This window comes from Pomacea canaliculata, linkage group LG5 (assembly GCF_003073045.1).
Source record: "Pomacea canaliculata isolate SZHN2017 linkage group LG5, ASM307304v1, whole genome shotgun sequence".
NCBI lineage: Eukaryota > Metazoa > Mollusca > Gastropoda > Architaenioglossa > Ampullariidae > Pomacea > Pomacea canaliculata.
In genome coordinates, this window is record NC_037594.1 from 29,449,440 (window position 1) to 29,465,474 (window position 16,035).

The following is a 16,035-nucleotide window of genomic DNA, read 5'->3' on the forward strand; positions in this document are numbered from 1 at the left end:
ATGGATGTTAAGTGTTGTAGCTGAAAATAGTAGCAAACAGCACAAAGGCTGCCTATGTTCCGCATTATTTCGGGTCCTTGGTGAGACATAAAAACATTTACAAGCAAAACGATGCACAGACACTCAATCCTCATCGCCATGAGCGGTCGACAGCTTCTCATGGTGTGGGAAGCTCTGGTGTGTAGCTGGCTTCTCACAGATAATTGTGTAACAGTTCTTAGATAAAAAGGACAATCATCCCATCACCATAGGTATTATACTGCGACAATCTCTTACTCTTCATACTAATTTTGAACATTATCTTTTAAAATTTACATCTTTCTTTTCATATTTCGTAGTCTTTAAAATTTTTATTTTATGTGAACATTGCAGTACATGTTCAGTTTGTGTTGATAGGATGACTGCCCCTTTTATCTTTGTTTATCAAAATGTCTGTCAATGTTTGTCAATATTTTATTAGTTTTTTTTGGTAGTTGCAAATGTCCGCCTATCAACTATCAGTTTGCCCCCGAGCCGCAGGTCACGAAACGCTGGTAACTGGGAACTGCTCCGAATTTATTTATCAATTTATTTTGTGTAGCAAAATACAACTCTTCGTAGAGATGAGATATGAACCCAGGCCAGCCAGTCCCTATTGTATTGGTGATAGATGTTTTCACCACGGATCGCCTCCTCTCCCACCCGGAGTGAGAGAGAACGGAATTAAAACTTTCCGATAACGACAGAAAACTTTTAAGATGTTTACATAACAAAATAGTTAATTTAGAAAATATTAGACTATAAAGGTTTCAGATGGAAGGATCAAATAGTATCTAATTGCTGTGTTTGTTGAAATTAAAAATAAAATGTTTTTGACTGGAGAGTTTATTTCAGGCGTCATTGCATCTATTGAATTTATACGACGCTAAAACTATTTTGAGGATCTGCTTAATTTTCTCCAATCCTCTCTTCTGAGGACCTAAAACCGGATGTGGCACCTGATCTGACATCCATCTGAGCACGATGGCTATTTGATCGTGGCACCGGCGTCAGCATCATCTGTGAAAGCACTTAGGGTCTGCTTTTATTCTTTGAATGGCGAACTATGGACTTCCACAGTGCATTCATTTGTTACATTTTCAAAAAGGTATTTTGCGATTCTGCTTGGCATTCATTTTGCCTTATAGCAGCTGGTCAACATTCATCACACGCACATCTTCTGATAACGAAGTAAGATTCATAGAGAATGAATTAGGAAGGTATAAAGAAGCTCATTATCAAATGCAAAACATAATTGAAGAAGGGAAGAACAGTATTAATAATCGAATGAAATGAAAATCAAATTAAAAAACAGACAACCATCTAGACTAACAAATAAATTAATAGCTAAATAGTAAAAGGAGAAATGTAAAATAGAAACTATGAAACACATAAATGAAATGAATGAGCTTCATTTGTCTGTCAGTCTGCTTGTCAGCATATCGCTGGCTTCATTTTGATAATTTGAATACCGAGTAAATTTATGCAAGTGTCCTCATGGAACACATCCTGTAATATGATTAAGAAGAGTGCACCAGCCAAAAATATTTCAATAACAGGAGACATGTCTATGATTCTGCTCGAGTTTCGCGAATAAACGAACCTTGAAGCTCCAACTTCTCCACTTGTCTGGAAGCCAGTTCTCCAATTTCCAGTTGTCTAGAGCTTGGAGGTGTCGTTGCACAGTGGAGCGAGGCAGAGATAGTGAGAGAAGGAGATAAGATTAGAGAAAGAGATATGAAGGAAGTAGAATGAAAATACTGTCTAGCAGATACACCATTGGTTTAACCAGCCACAAGCCCACAAGTGAGAGAAGGAGATAAGAGTAGAGAAAGAGACATGAAGGAAGTAGAATGAAAATACTGTCTAGAAGATACATTGGTTAGACCAGCCACAAGCCCACTAGCGGGGTGCATCATGGGTACTTGCGGGGTGGCAATGTTTTATGGACGTCACAGCCTCTGGAACTTTCTTCCCCCTAAGGATTCTCCTTCTCTCCCTCCATCCCCTGTACCTCTCTCGTTTGATGCTTCTAAGGTTTCTCATTCGTCTCTTCGTGTCGTGTCTAAAACGACTTTCGTGTCTTCCGTTGACGCATATTCCAGTTAAAAAAGCCTGGAGCAGCCATATTGATTATGAAATGATACTCAAAGCCTCAAAAGTTACTTTTCCTGATATTTCTTCTATCCGCTGTGTGCATGTCTTACTGTAAAAAGAACATGAAACGAAGAGACTGGCTCTGGAAAACGCACGAACACTCATTCATGAACAGAAGATGGAGAGACGAGGTGAGAGACGCCCACACATGGCCGGATATATAAACACACAGGCAGACATACATCTGCATCCCAAGTCAAAAGACTCATTTTGTATTCTTAAGATTCTTTTTCAAGAAAGGAAGACAAAGATTGCTAACATGATCTTGTACATTTTTTTTCGTTTTTGGTATCAGACGTGCATGTTCTCACATTCCCATTTATTCTGTGCGTTCTAAAATTGCTCTTACTTTCCCACCTTTCTTACTTCTCTTTCCATTTAATTACTTTTTACGAGTGATTTAGACGTAGTCAGCTTTCCAATACTTCCTTGTTGTCTGGTCTTTGCACGACTTCAATACAAAAAGTTATTTCAAGTCAACGGGTATTTTTTTTATTTGAGTATTTCTTTCCATCAAACTTTCCTCGAGATCTGGTGCAAACAGGGTTCCTGCACTTTCTTTTGTTGAATACTTTAAACTTTACGAAGCCAGCATAAACATAAACATAATGGACAATGAGACATGCTTGGACATGGTTAAAGCCCGAGTCTTTTCCATATTTTACTGATGTATAAATAACGAGGATAAATACCGAAGTTTTAACAAATTTGTGTGGTTCCTAACCCTGTTAGCTCTGAACAAAATCTGACTTGTGCCTATCATGCCAAAAATGATTATGTCCAGTAAATAAATCTGTCATTTTGCGGCTCCTTCTTCCACCACCTTTCTTAAAGCCACATCATGGGTACTTATGGGTACTACTGATGCTGTGCATGTTCACACCCCGATATGTCGTTCATGCTTAAAGTGCAATGCAGATCTCTCTTTTTTCTTCAGAATTTTTTTTCGACTAATTCTTGTTAGATATTATGAAATATATAATGTATGAATAATGACGATCAGGAGGAAGGAGCTGGAAACCCCATTAGTCCGAGTCAGGCGCGAATTGCAGGAGAAGTTGTATCCGAGTCTCCTTTGTTGATAGTTCTGGACACCAGCAACGACTTTCATGATCGTGAATGAGTTTGAATAATTTGACTCCCCAGGAATACTCAAAGTGGCTTCTCTTGTTACTTGTGTCTAAAGCCCATTGCCGCAAAATAATCTGGATTTTATTCTGAAAGTCGCTGGCACATAGCTTAATTTCATTTTGTATGAGTGTAGAGAAAGGTACTTATTGATATAGTAATTAATGGAACATGTTGATGCCGATAGGTGAGCATTTTAAGTCAACAAATATTTTCCTTTGCATTTCTCCTTTCTTAGGGGTCATAGAGTACAAGTTCATTTGTTTTCTGGCGAAGACCATTAAATAGTACACTGCTGTATTTCTGTTCACTGCGGTAATTGTTGACATAATTAACTACCACCTTAACAGCCTATGGTGTATAGATGGAGAAAAATCACAAAATGGGTAAAGGTTAGACTGTACATGTTATTTGTTACAAAGCCTTCTCGTTCTTAATTTTAATCTTTCTTTTTTTTCAAAAAGGGAGATAAACATATCACATAGAGGACACTGACAATAATGAGTCTTCATGGTCTAGCAGCTTGTCTTGGTTTCCTTTATGTTGTAGATATCTTAAGTGGCTTGTGACACTCCTTTGAGAAAAACAACCAGCAAAATAGTTGACGCGGAACTATTTTTGTTTATAAAAAGACAAGATCCCAGCTCTGTGAGATAAGAGTTGTCACCCTTAGTCCCGAGGGCGTGACCTGTCTGAGACAAACATCGACCAGGCACAATGTGACGGACAGTGGTCTGGACAACATTATAGCCTTTGCCGCCTCTGGCTTGACGGTAGCCACAACGAAAATGTGTTATTGTCCTTCCTCTGCCAGTTAGTCACAGACATGATGCTCCTGCTGGGGTCAAAGGTCAGGAAATGAGAGGAACGTCAGACAAATGAGAACTTTCCAGATACGCTGATTAATATTTTCGGTCTGTCTGATTGTCTGTTTATCTGAATGTTACCTTTTCGTTGTCTCCCTGACATTTTTACTACTTTAAAGGTTAAGAGCAAGAAATTTTATTAATTATTAGGCAGCTACGAATTTATTTTCATTCTAAAAGAAAAACTAACCGCTCGTGGCAGATGTTTTAAAACTCTTAAAGTCCGCATTGTATATGAGCCTACAAGCATTTCCAATGTGTACGAATGTATAGCATATTTGCAAAATCCTCTAAGTGCACAATCATTTGTTGGGATTGTCAGTGTAGGTTTTACATTCAGATGATAAAAGCAACAATTTTATGAAGCGGTTTCCAAACATCTGCTACAAAACAAAGTTACAATTTAAATGAGGTTCATTTTCACTGAACAACAACTGCTAGTTGTTCTCAAGCTTCAGGTTTGCAAACATCTTGGATATTTTGCTGAATCTGTTCTGAAATTTTGTGTCTAGAGGATGCTAAAAGTGCTCGGATATAACAGAGAGAAAAGAGAACAAAATAAGAAATGAATAAAGTACATGACACTCTCCATGACCTCAGTGCTTAATCCCGTAATTTTTTTTGGTACTTTCATTGGCCTTTGTGTAATTTCCCTAATAGCTACCAAGTCCTTTTTATTCAAACGAGGCTGTTACAGGTCTCCTCTCTTCCTTTTCCGTCCATGATCTGTCTGCAGGATTGGGTCTTAAAACAATTACCTGCGATCTCGGCTAGTCAGTTTTTATTATCTTTCAGCTCGCCTACATATGTTAGCAAAACCTACTTTTCCTTAAATTTACTTTTGATCACAGGGCTGTAAAAATTCTTCCTCACTTCTGTCTGCACTTTGCCAGACCAGAGCAGACAGACCAGGGAAACATAACATCTTGTTTTCCGCGCTTATTATCCCCAGAACGATCACAACAGATGTCTTCTTTAACATCCTTTCAACATTGCAAAAAAATCTGCAGAACTTTTTGTGGGAAAAAGCAACAATCGAACACACCGAAAACGAGAACATGTTTTAGAACCACCAATATAACCTCCATCACATCCACCTCGATCATTGCCATTGTCGTAGCCGTCACTGGTACAGTTGCGTATAAAAATCATCATCATCATCATCCATCATCCATCATCCATCATCAATCACCAATCATCAATCACCAATCATCAATCATCATCATCATCATCTACTCACGGTAACTGCTTCAACTGCCGACGTCTGTGAAGGAGAAAGCAAGTAAATCATGTCAGTCGTGGAATAAAGCAGATAAAGCAGAGTTGCCTCTCATCATGGAGGCGAACCTGACATCATGAAAGGTCTCTTAATGAGAAGCAAAATTTTGAGATGGACCTTGTTTATGATGGGCAAGGAAAGAGGAATAGTGCCCGGACAACATCGCCATTACTCCAACTACCCTTAGCATTCAAAGGTCTCGTCATGATTTTCTGCACGCAGTAAGTGACTCCATCCAGATATGATAGAATTATCTAGATTAAAAGAAAAAAGGAAAGTCGGATGAAGAGGGAGTCTGGAATCTTTCCAGCATATAACACATTTATTGAGTATAAAATTCGACTCTTTGTGTGGATATAAGACGTACAGAAATGAAAAGTGCCGAAAGGTCAGGTCTGGTGATGAGGCTGACAGCAACTCGAATCTGTTGATAAAAGCTCAGAACTAAAAATAAAGGAATAAAATGTCTGTGATAGCATGACATAACGTTCAACGTTCGGAATGTTCTTCTTCTATCTGCAGCAACAACATCTGTCCTGAATTTTCTTTAAAATCCATCTAATACTGACTGACGACATGGAATAATGCAGGAAAATGTTTGTTATGGGGAGGAATGTTCATTTGATATTTAAACCTCTGAGAAAGCTTTGATAAAAAGCACACCTGCCGTTAATGAAGGCATGGACAGGTATTGTGAAATATGCTTTATAGATAACTCATCACCTACCTCAAGGAGCAACAAAAAGTTACACATCCACCTACCTAACATGGTTCATTCATTAGAATATCTGTGGTGATATAGGGTTAGTTTCAAATAACTTAGTAACCCAAGCTCTTTTGTAAAGCAACCGTGTATTAATGTTTGATATTTTATGCAGAACAAACACACGTCTAGTTAGTAGATGTACTTGGCAAGTAGCCGATATTTGCCACCATAAACTTTAACCGTCGTTTCATATTGATATTATATTGTTGATATGGACCACATGGATTGGGATTTGGAACTGAATATAAACTAGAATATGAACTGAAATGAAAAATTGAACAGTACGCTCTTCTTAGTCTAAACTGATGTGAAATGAACATTTCTAAACACAACAAAGTGCAGAGCATTATAATTCAAAACAGGCACATACACAAACATAAAAAATACAAAAAAATACATAAAAGCACAAGAAAACATACATAAACACACAAAGCACAAACACAAAAACACTCAACACATACACAAGCACATAAACACAAACACCACACACAGGTAGGTTTGTTCAGCCAGCCAGTCGTTCCAAGTCGCAGGAGCTTCTGGTGGCTGTGTTTTCCATTTAAACAAGATCATGGGCCTGGGGAGCGAAACCCACTGGCGCCACTAGTATTTATAGCATTTAGAGAGTATTTATAACATTCAGACAGTATTTATAGCATTTAGACAGCCTTTTATTGTATTTAGTGTCAATCTGTGTTAGTTATTAGGCGGGACAGCCAACCATTACTATGGATAATTAGTCGTTAATAGGACTTGCCAAGCTTTCTGTACAACTATAAAGCCAAGCGGACGAGTTGTCAGAAGTAGACAGTAGCGATCAGCTACTTTAATAGGGTGCCTAGGTACACAAGATGGCTGCTACAACATTTTGTTTTCTTTTAACATGTCATTAAAAGCAAGAAATCAAAATAGAAATTCTGATGGTGTCTACCTGCTATGTCTGTGATGTTCAACGGTGACAATCAACCTAACAAGCAGAGCTTATTCAACAAACAGTAGATAAAATAATGTCTTTCCCCGAAAATATGAATAGTGAAAAAAATAGATAGCTGTCTAAAGAAACAGAAAGTGGAGGTGCAGAATAAAGGCGACAAAAACCAATCACAATCGAGGACGAGGACTACACAGATTCCGACTAATTTCACGGGTCCGCATCAGATAGCAATTCCACAGGTAGTCAGCAGGTCCATCTGTAGTCAACCCACGCAACCTATAGACACATTTGTAGTCATCTTACCCCTTGACAGTTAGCTAAGAGTATCGGAAGTGGAGAAGGCAATGGCCATCATCCTCCTAACCTTCAAATGAGTCTGAGCTGTGGAAATAATTTTCACAAAACCGACACCAGACTTTTCTTTGTAGTCGTGGAGGAAAGCAGACTAAATCAGAATTGCCTACACAAGTAATTTGCATGGAGAAAATAGTTTGTGCTGTTCTCTTCCATTCTCTGTAGGTGTTCCCTATTGTTAAATATTTTATATATATATATAGGGGTGGTGTGTTTGTGTGGGTAGGTGATGTGAAGAGAGGTTAAGGTTCATCCATTCAGTTAGTCAGGGTTAGTTAAATGATGAATTCTGTAGACAACGCCTATTGGAACATTTATTTATTCATGCTTTTCTTGCACATTTCAGTGCGCATGTTTTTCTCATGAGACAATACTGCTGTTTTGAATTGTACTCTGTTCATCGCAATTTGCATTAAGAGGAAATCTCCCTGCACCAGATGCAGTATAGAAGGTCTTATCCCATCAGTTGCTATCAGGAGTTTAACTGCTAAGCTACCTTGCCGCCAAAATGAAATTGGAAGACAGCCATGTCCACATCAGGCTAACACCAGCTCGCAATATAACACTAATAAACTCTAACAGCATCATAAACTTAGGAAACAAGAAGCCCTTCCCCAGTTTTGGACCAGACAGAACAATATTGTGATAGTCATGTCAACAACTGGCATGCAGCTCTCTTCACCGATGTTTCCCAAGATTTTATTCTTGTACTTATATATATATATATCCACACTAATCTTTATAGATTTCAATCTTTGATTTTCGCCTGTTTAAATTGCTTGGTCTCTATAGCCATTGAAATTATTTTGTTCTAGTGCCGTTGTTGATATTTTGTTGACTTAAAACATTATTGTAAACAAATGGATGACTCGCTGATTCTGATTTGGTTTTTGTCGACTGGTCTTAAGGGATCAACATAGTATTTTTAACTCTTTCCTCACTGTTTTCCAATTTCCTTTCCTTGCAGCTCTTTATTGCAACGCCACCTGGGACACAGTCTTATGCTGGCCGGCCGCGCTCCCCAACACAACGATTTCTCTCCCCTGCCCAGCGCTTAATGGACTTGATCCCAGTAGTAAGTTCTCATTTGTCTTTGAAGGCGAAGGGGAAATCATCGGGGAGAGGGACCCCCCCAACACACAAAAAGAATGTAGTTGCTTTCTTCTTTCATGTAATTACTGTTTGGGCCTAATCATGGAGCACTTAGTGATGTTTCGCTACATTTCCAGTTCTTCAACTCCTTTATTTAATTAACTTTTAGCTAGTAATTGTTCATTTTTTAATGAAAGTAAACTTTTAATTTCTTTTAGAATTTTCTTAATTCGGTTCTGCACTCCTATTTTCGTGCTTCATTGACGATTGCTATGAGGCATTTTATTTTTTTATCTTCTTTTGCTTTTAATTTAGAATACGCCTATCGGCATTGTGGACCTGAAGGCGTATGGCAAGGACGAGAACCAGGAGACTACTCTAATCCCAATGGCTACACTTTCTACTCGGGGTGTTACACGAAGGAGGCATGGGAGCTTTACACAAAATACCTCAGTAACAAGACACCTGAACACAGTGCGGTAAGAATTTGTTTCTTTGAAAATTAAGAAGACGAAGAATGTAAAAGTATAAAAATAAAAGATTTCCTGAACATATATTTTTAAGTCCACTTCTGTCGAGAAACATGTTTGCGTAGTAAAGAGCGATAACTTCACTTAAGTAGGTTTTCTAAAATATCTGAAGTGTAATCGTAACGGAGGATAATCTGAGGTAAGGGTCACGTGATCACTGTTAAAATGGAATTTTCAGATGATCATCTATTGAAGGGGAAAGTTGATGTCTATGTGTGTTCCCCCTTCAGCCAAAGTTCACTGCATCAGCTGACAAATTTATGGAAATTTCTGTGAAAAATATCTCATTCCGTAACGACGCACTCAGTAATGAATCTAAAGGGAACTTACTCTATTTTCACATATTCTAGGTTATTGCACTTGCTTTGCTGGCTCGGTAGTCATTTCTCTCGTGTTTCATTCCTGTCCCGCTTTGCGCCGAATGATGCGGTATTTTCAGATCGTTTTGACCATCTGGACCTGACAAAGTCCACTAGAGGCCCATCATTTCTGGCCCGCGGGCCATGCCAGACTGGCACACTTGGCTTCACATTCGATTCTTCTCTTTATTTAGGCAATATTGATTCCGATTGGACTCCAGCAGAACAGCAGGCATTGTACATATGGTGATAGACATGTTGAACCGAGAGTGAACTCTCATTTCGTGCCCAAAGCGAGGAACAGAGAAGGAACATGAACAATTATTATCATGGGATATGTATTCCGACAAACTGAACAACTCCGGCGTTTTCCAATCATTACTTAGAAAGTAGATTTGTTTATATAATTCTCCTTTAGGTGGTTTAATCAAGTTTCCCGTGCATGCTCACTTTGATTTCATGGGAGCAATAAACCAGCGATGGAAGGACGGGTTTGTGGCAGTAGCACGATGTATGCGAGGTTACTACGAGCTAGAATGATCTAAACCTGTCAGGACACGATGTGTGGGAAGGTGACTGCCAGTAGACAAGTTTACTAGATAAACCTTGTCCTCACACTTTTATACAGTCTGCTGTTGAAGTTGTCTACCGACAGAAGTTCTAGACGATTCGAAGACTCACTTTATGTCGGACTTACCTGGTCCTTGAAACAAATTGCATTTAAATATTGGCAATGTTTCTCCGATAAAACTGAACTTAATTTTTAAAATGGTTTTATTAGTTTGTAAATAAAATACATTGTCTTACAAAATTGAAATCAGGAAAAAAAAATAAATAAATAAAAATAAAATAAAAAATAAATAAATAAAGTGTAAGGTTTAAAAAAAACTACAATTGTTTTGGACTGAATTTTTTTTTAAACTACGTCAGTGTACATAAATCACCAATTACCTACGATTTATGCTGTTTATTTTTACTTCGCCTGTCCTTCTCTATTGCTTAAACCGTACATGGACCACACTCTTTAGAAGCAAAATGAACTTTAACACCGGCCGAAGAACAATTCAGTTAACGAGACACTAAACTGAGCTTCTATTTTCACACTTGTTCTCTTTGCCTTATAGGTCAACGACCTTCTCTCTCTCTTTCTGATCCCCATTTCTCCTATTTCCGTCTTTCTTTCGGCAGACCTTGTGGTCCGATGCTTGGTCTGTGTACGAACCTTGTGAAGTCTGTGACACTGGCTGCTACTATTTCGTCCGCCACCTTTCAATCCCAGCCTCCAGGCTACCTACTACATTTTATTCTTGTTTCGCCCCCTTCATTTCTCTCTCCTTCTCTCACTCTCTCCCTGTCTCCCACACTCCCACCCCCGTGTCCTCCCGTTAACCGGATCCGTTCTATTTTTAGCCTGTTCTACATGGTGCACGTGAGTCAGACTCGCTCTCAATAAGTGGCTTTCACGGCGAACCACCCACGTATGATCGTGACATTACTCCTCCCGCTCTCTGGTTCTGCACGGACTGGCAATGGATTTTCTTTTCCCTCAGCCGTGCATGCCTTTGGTCTGTGGAAGGAACGAAAGATGCACAGCAACTGTTGTTTTAGTACACTGACTATGGAGAAACATTATTAAAGAGGTCTGGCTTGTTGGTTTGTGATTTGCTATATTCTTTATTTTATTTTATTTTATTTCTTTTCTGTCATTTGCTAACTGTGAGCAGTGTTCAAATCACATTGAAAACCCAAACCTTACCACAGTCGTGATAATCCGGCTGTTGCTGCTGATTTAAGCTCGTTAATTAATTATTGATGATGTTAATAATTACTTGGACTGAGTTAATAAGTTCAAAGCTCAGCAACAACACACAAACAAATCATGTTCGATGATATACATTTTTCCTTATTATCGTTTATTTATATCTTCTAGAAAATTTCTGGTTGATAAATGTGAGTTGCTGATCCCTACATCCTAATTTATAATGTTGACTCCACCAAAATAAAAATCCCTTAATCATACATTACAAGATTTACGAATCCTCGTTTGTGTTTCCCCCGCAAAACCGTTAACCGATGACGTGCAGGCAGACAAACAGATGTCTCAATGTGGGCGACTATTAGGAGCAATACAGTGCCAGCCGGTATTACATCCGCTTGACAACAACAGCGACAACCCAGCATCCCCAGAAATAATCTGACTAAATTAGATGCCAAGCAAGAGGTCATTCAGCGACCCTCGATCAAAGTGAAGCTTCCTAAATAAGCAAACTGTTTTAGGACCAAGAGGTCAGGCGGCGGCCCTCCATCAAAGTGAGGCTTGTCTACCTCTCCCCAAGCACTATGGAGTCCGAAGGTGGTCTGACGAATGATTCAAACGCAGGTCCAGGTGGAGGAAGCAGACATGACCGATGGGACTTTCACTTTCCGGTGACGACAGTCTTTTTTTCTGTCTTCTGTCTGTTGTGGCACCCGGCTATCTATAACAGACATCATGCACAGCTGTGTACTGATGGGAAACAAAGGGTAAACAACAGTACTCTTGAAGATGATGTAGGAGTTGTTTCCACCTAACCGACCATCCAGGAAACAGCCAGCGAACTACACAGAGATACAGCAGACAGACAAAAACAAACCGGAGGACAAATATAATCCTTTACTTCGATTTTCACCATTTTTTTTTCTCAGTTTACTGTCTGTTCACCGACTTTCTTTCTGCTGCCGAGTTGTACGCCGATGTATATACAATTAAACTGCCGCAAGGTGTTCCTACACCACAGTTTTAGACATTAATTTATTTTTTAGTCAGTTTTATACTGTTTTCCATCAACTCCACCATTGATTCATGTAACCCAACACGGGCATACCAATCAACACCTTTGTTGTCACCTGCCCTTCCTTTCATTTTCTATCATTATTTCTATCGATTATTCTAAGTAATGTAATCAATAAATGCGTTTCAATAGCTACATTTTCTTTAACCCCCTGTGAGTTAAATACAAAAAAGAGAAGATTTAAAACGCTTCAACCCACACAATCCTTCATCGACGGGTACATCTTCGTCGCTACACACCTCGCAGTTTCCGTTACAATTATGAAAATGTCAGCCATAACACGAGTTTCTCGAACACGCGATGGAATGCCAGCCACGTGCTCTATTCTGGCTTTGCCAAGGTGTCAGGAGAATTGAGCTCTCACAAAAAAAGTTTGCATAATTAGTTCTGGAGCAGGCACCACCCTGATAGGCTTTGGAGGTCATGCAATGGCTGTGGATGAAGACTGTGGGTCGAATCCCAGCAGCGCCGATCCCGGAGGTGGCTGGTGTCAAGAAAATGTATGCCGTGCTGATAGGTTTGACAGGGTGGAAGTGACGTCATTGTTTTCCGTTAAAGGAGAGACGCAGTGCCCCAGCAGACGAGGACACGGATGCCAGAGTTCAAGAAAATGCCAGCAGATCGAAAATGTCTCGAAGAAGGTAATATCTAGGTTCGAGTTTCTGCCATTATTCTTCGATAACGAATCAGGATCTCCTCATTTGTGCCGACCATACACGTGGGTGTGACTTTGTGTTTTGATTCCTTGGTTGCCAGGTAACAACAAAATGGAAATTTCAGGAGAGATGGCAGAAAAATGCCCTAAAGTTTTCCAAGAAAATTTTTTCAAAAGTTACTTGTCACGTGTGAGTGGGTCGTCTGCTCCAGAAAAACTCACCGTTAAACAGACAATCATTTGTGTGTTGAAAACCATTTTCTACTTTCCTGCATGACGAAGTATGAAGAGCAAGGTGGACAAGAATATAACAAAATAAAAACATTAACTGGAGACTTTGAAAGGTTTATTGCGTTCATAAATATTTTTGAGATTATTTTGGCTTTTCACTTTCATTATACAACAAATGTTTTGTGAAATTCCTATGGAGAAGCCTAAGCCTCCGTTTCTTGCTTTGAATAATCGAGTTAATGGAAATCGCTGAGGTTGGCATAAAAAAAAATGATTTCACCCACACAATGATGGATGGAGCATGTGATTAAGAAAGCACAAAAAGAACAAAGAGGCAATGATCTCAGTCTGATGAAGACATTGATTACATTTTTTGTTTCTCCAGTCTAGAGTGTTTCTTCCTTCCCTCATTTTATATCATATTTTCTTTGATCATGTTTGTTCCTCCTTCAGTTTCACACTCGCCTGCTTTTGCTATTTTTAGCTCATTTTCTTTTACAACTTCTTTCATTTGTGTCAATCTGCCTTCTACATTAATTAACCACTTAGTACTAAAACAAATTAATGAACATTTAATTCTTAATGAATTATTCGGCATTGCTAATATTGCACTTGACGATAGCAGCGATAGCTTTAAGGCAGGTTGCTGAAAATATTTAAGTGAAAATCGACAAGTGGATGAATTCAGGGTTTTAGACCGAAAACAAAATTTCAAGTGAATAAATTGAAAATTTCTAAAAGCAATGATTACTATTTTTAAAAAAATCACTATTAAAATGTTTTTTATTCTGTTGTTCTTTGCTGCAAATGAAGAGCAGAGAGTCCGAGCTATTACAATTCCGTATTAATGTGTAAAGAGAAAATATTGTCAGTTATTAAGGAAATTTCAGCAGTTTTAAGGGCAAGCTACTGAAGCGTGATGTCATGTGATACAAACGCTCAATTAAGCGAATCTTTTTACAATTCCCGTTATTTCCAGCAGACAGGGCTATTTAAAGTGTCAGCCTCATTTTTAACACCTTGGGTTCATGTTAGTCGGTTTGAAAACGAAACCTTCCTATTCGCTTTTAAAGAATTTAAGCGTGAACTTATTAAATCATGGGAAAAGAACTCAAATAATTGTTCATTCACAGATCCTCTTCCTTAACACTATTTGGACAAAGTTGCGAAGCATCAAATCTCCGAAGTCCCCCCGAAGTCTTGTTGTGGTGTCAAACGAATGTGGACTAGCTAGTTGACCAAAGTTCCAATAGTTATTGGGTTTCTGCGAACATCACACACAACAGACAACAGAGAAACCGTTATCACGTCCGCTGGATGTTCAATATTTTTTTAAAGAACACCATTTGTAAAACCCTCCACGACCATCACATTTCCATTTTCTTGGTGGGAGTCTGATTTGCCGATGACATTGATGTGATAGGGGGGGTAACTGCAAGACCTGACCAACAGACTGACAGACAGTTCGAATGCATATGGAACGGAGACCAGCACTGAAAAGAGCAAAATCATGGTCATTAGGAACGGGAAAGAAATTGTCTTCAATCAGCGGAATACCGTTTGAAGAAGCCAACAGCTTTAAAGACCATCTTGAGAAGATTCCTTTAATGTTACTTGATTCCTCGATCAACTAATGTATGATTACATTCTGCTTACTTGACTGTTCACTGGAAGATGTGGGGAATCAAAGAACCAACAAAGCAGAAAATTTTTAACTTTAATACTCCAAATCCTCATAGCTAGGAAAATCGACGGAGAATGAAACAGGATTTTCTCCACCTGCTCAACTCTCAATTTGCTTTGATGTCCTGAGCATGGTGTGGATAGAAGCTGCACACAAAATAGCCAACCTCCAAAGGGCAATATTTGCTGCAATGCCTTCCAACAAAAGCTTTGTCTTTGTTTACTGAATAGTCAGCTACAGGTTGCAAAATTTGACTCATGCAAGCCATAGCAATACGAAATCGTTTTTCATCGTCTTCTTCGTCTGCAGCCTCGACATCTTCATCTTACGATGTTTGAATCCTGGCATTTCCATCGCTCAAACATAGTCCTTCAAGACTGTGTAAACTTTAACATTTTCTGTCCCTGCTGAAGCAAAGTAAAGATTTCCTTACGAGTATGATCCACCATTGTTTCCGTCTTCTGTTGTCTACATGAACGGATTGAAACCAGCAAGATACTTTGCTCGCAAGAGAGAAACCTTGTTGATTTTTGCTGATTATAGGTGCAAAACGACAATTTTTTTGGTTAGATGATTAATAGACGAGTGTTGGAGGCGCTACAGTTGACAGAACATATTTATTTTGTCTCTACCACCAGAATATTTGTATAACTCGGACTTTCCAGAAGGTCTTTAACCCATTGAACCCGGCTAGGCTAGAGGTAGCTTGACCCACTGGGACCGATGTTTTTTTAATTTTCGAAAAAAATTATAAAAAAATAATTAAAGGAGGTAGAAGAATAATTCAAACTGATAATGATAGATAAAAATGTGTAGAAAAGGAACAATCTTCCTGAAACTTGCTTGAGAGATCACTTTTATTATTGTAATCTATACAGGGTAAGGTAGATGAAGTCAAGCGTGTCCCTATATGAAAGGCCTTTGGACATGAACGATGTGGCTGTTGTGTACCCGCACAGTGTAGTAAGAAACATACACCGGGTTACACTTTACCACAATGGAGTTGAAGTTTATGCTTTCGTTTTATTCTTTTAATTGACACTTTTCATTAGCCCTCTTGTTGCTAATGCTTTTTTCCTTTCTTATCCAAAATGCTTATATAATTTAAAATGAGAATAGCATACAGTTTTATTGACAATAATTAAAATTAATTT

The 16,035-nt window shown here is 38.7% G+C and overlaps 1 protein-coding gene across 1 annotated transcript in view; it reads left to right on the forward strand.

Annotated features, from left to right (window-relative positions):
* Window positions 1-16,035, forward strand: part of LOC112564804 (PDF receptor-like) — a 72,789-nt gene that overhangs the window by 38,566 nt on the left and 18,188 nt on the right. Inside the window, exons 3-4 of the mRNA XM_025239877.1 lie at window positions 8,467-8,574; window positions 8,907-9,070. Of these exons, the coding sequence (XP_025095662.1) occupies window positions 8,467-8,574; window positions 8,907-9,070 (272 nt within the window). The remainder of the gene's footprint in view (window positions 1-8,466; window positions 8,575-8,906; window positions 9,071-16,035) is intronic.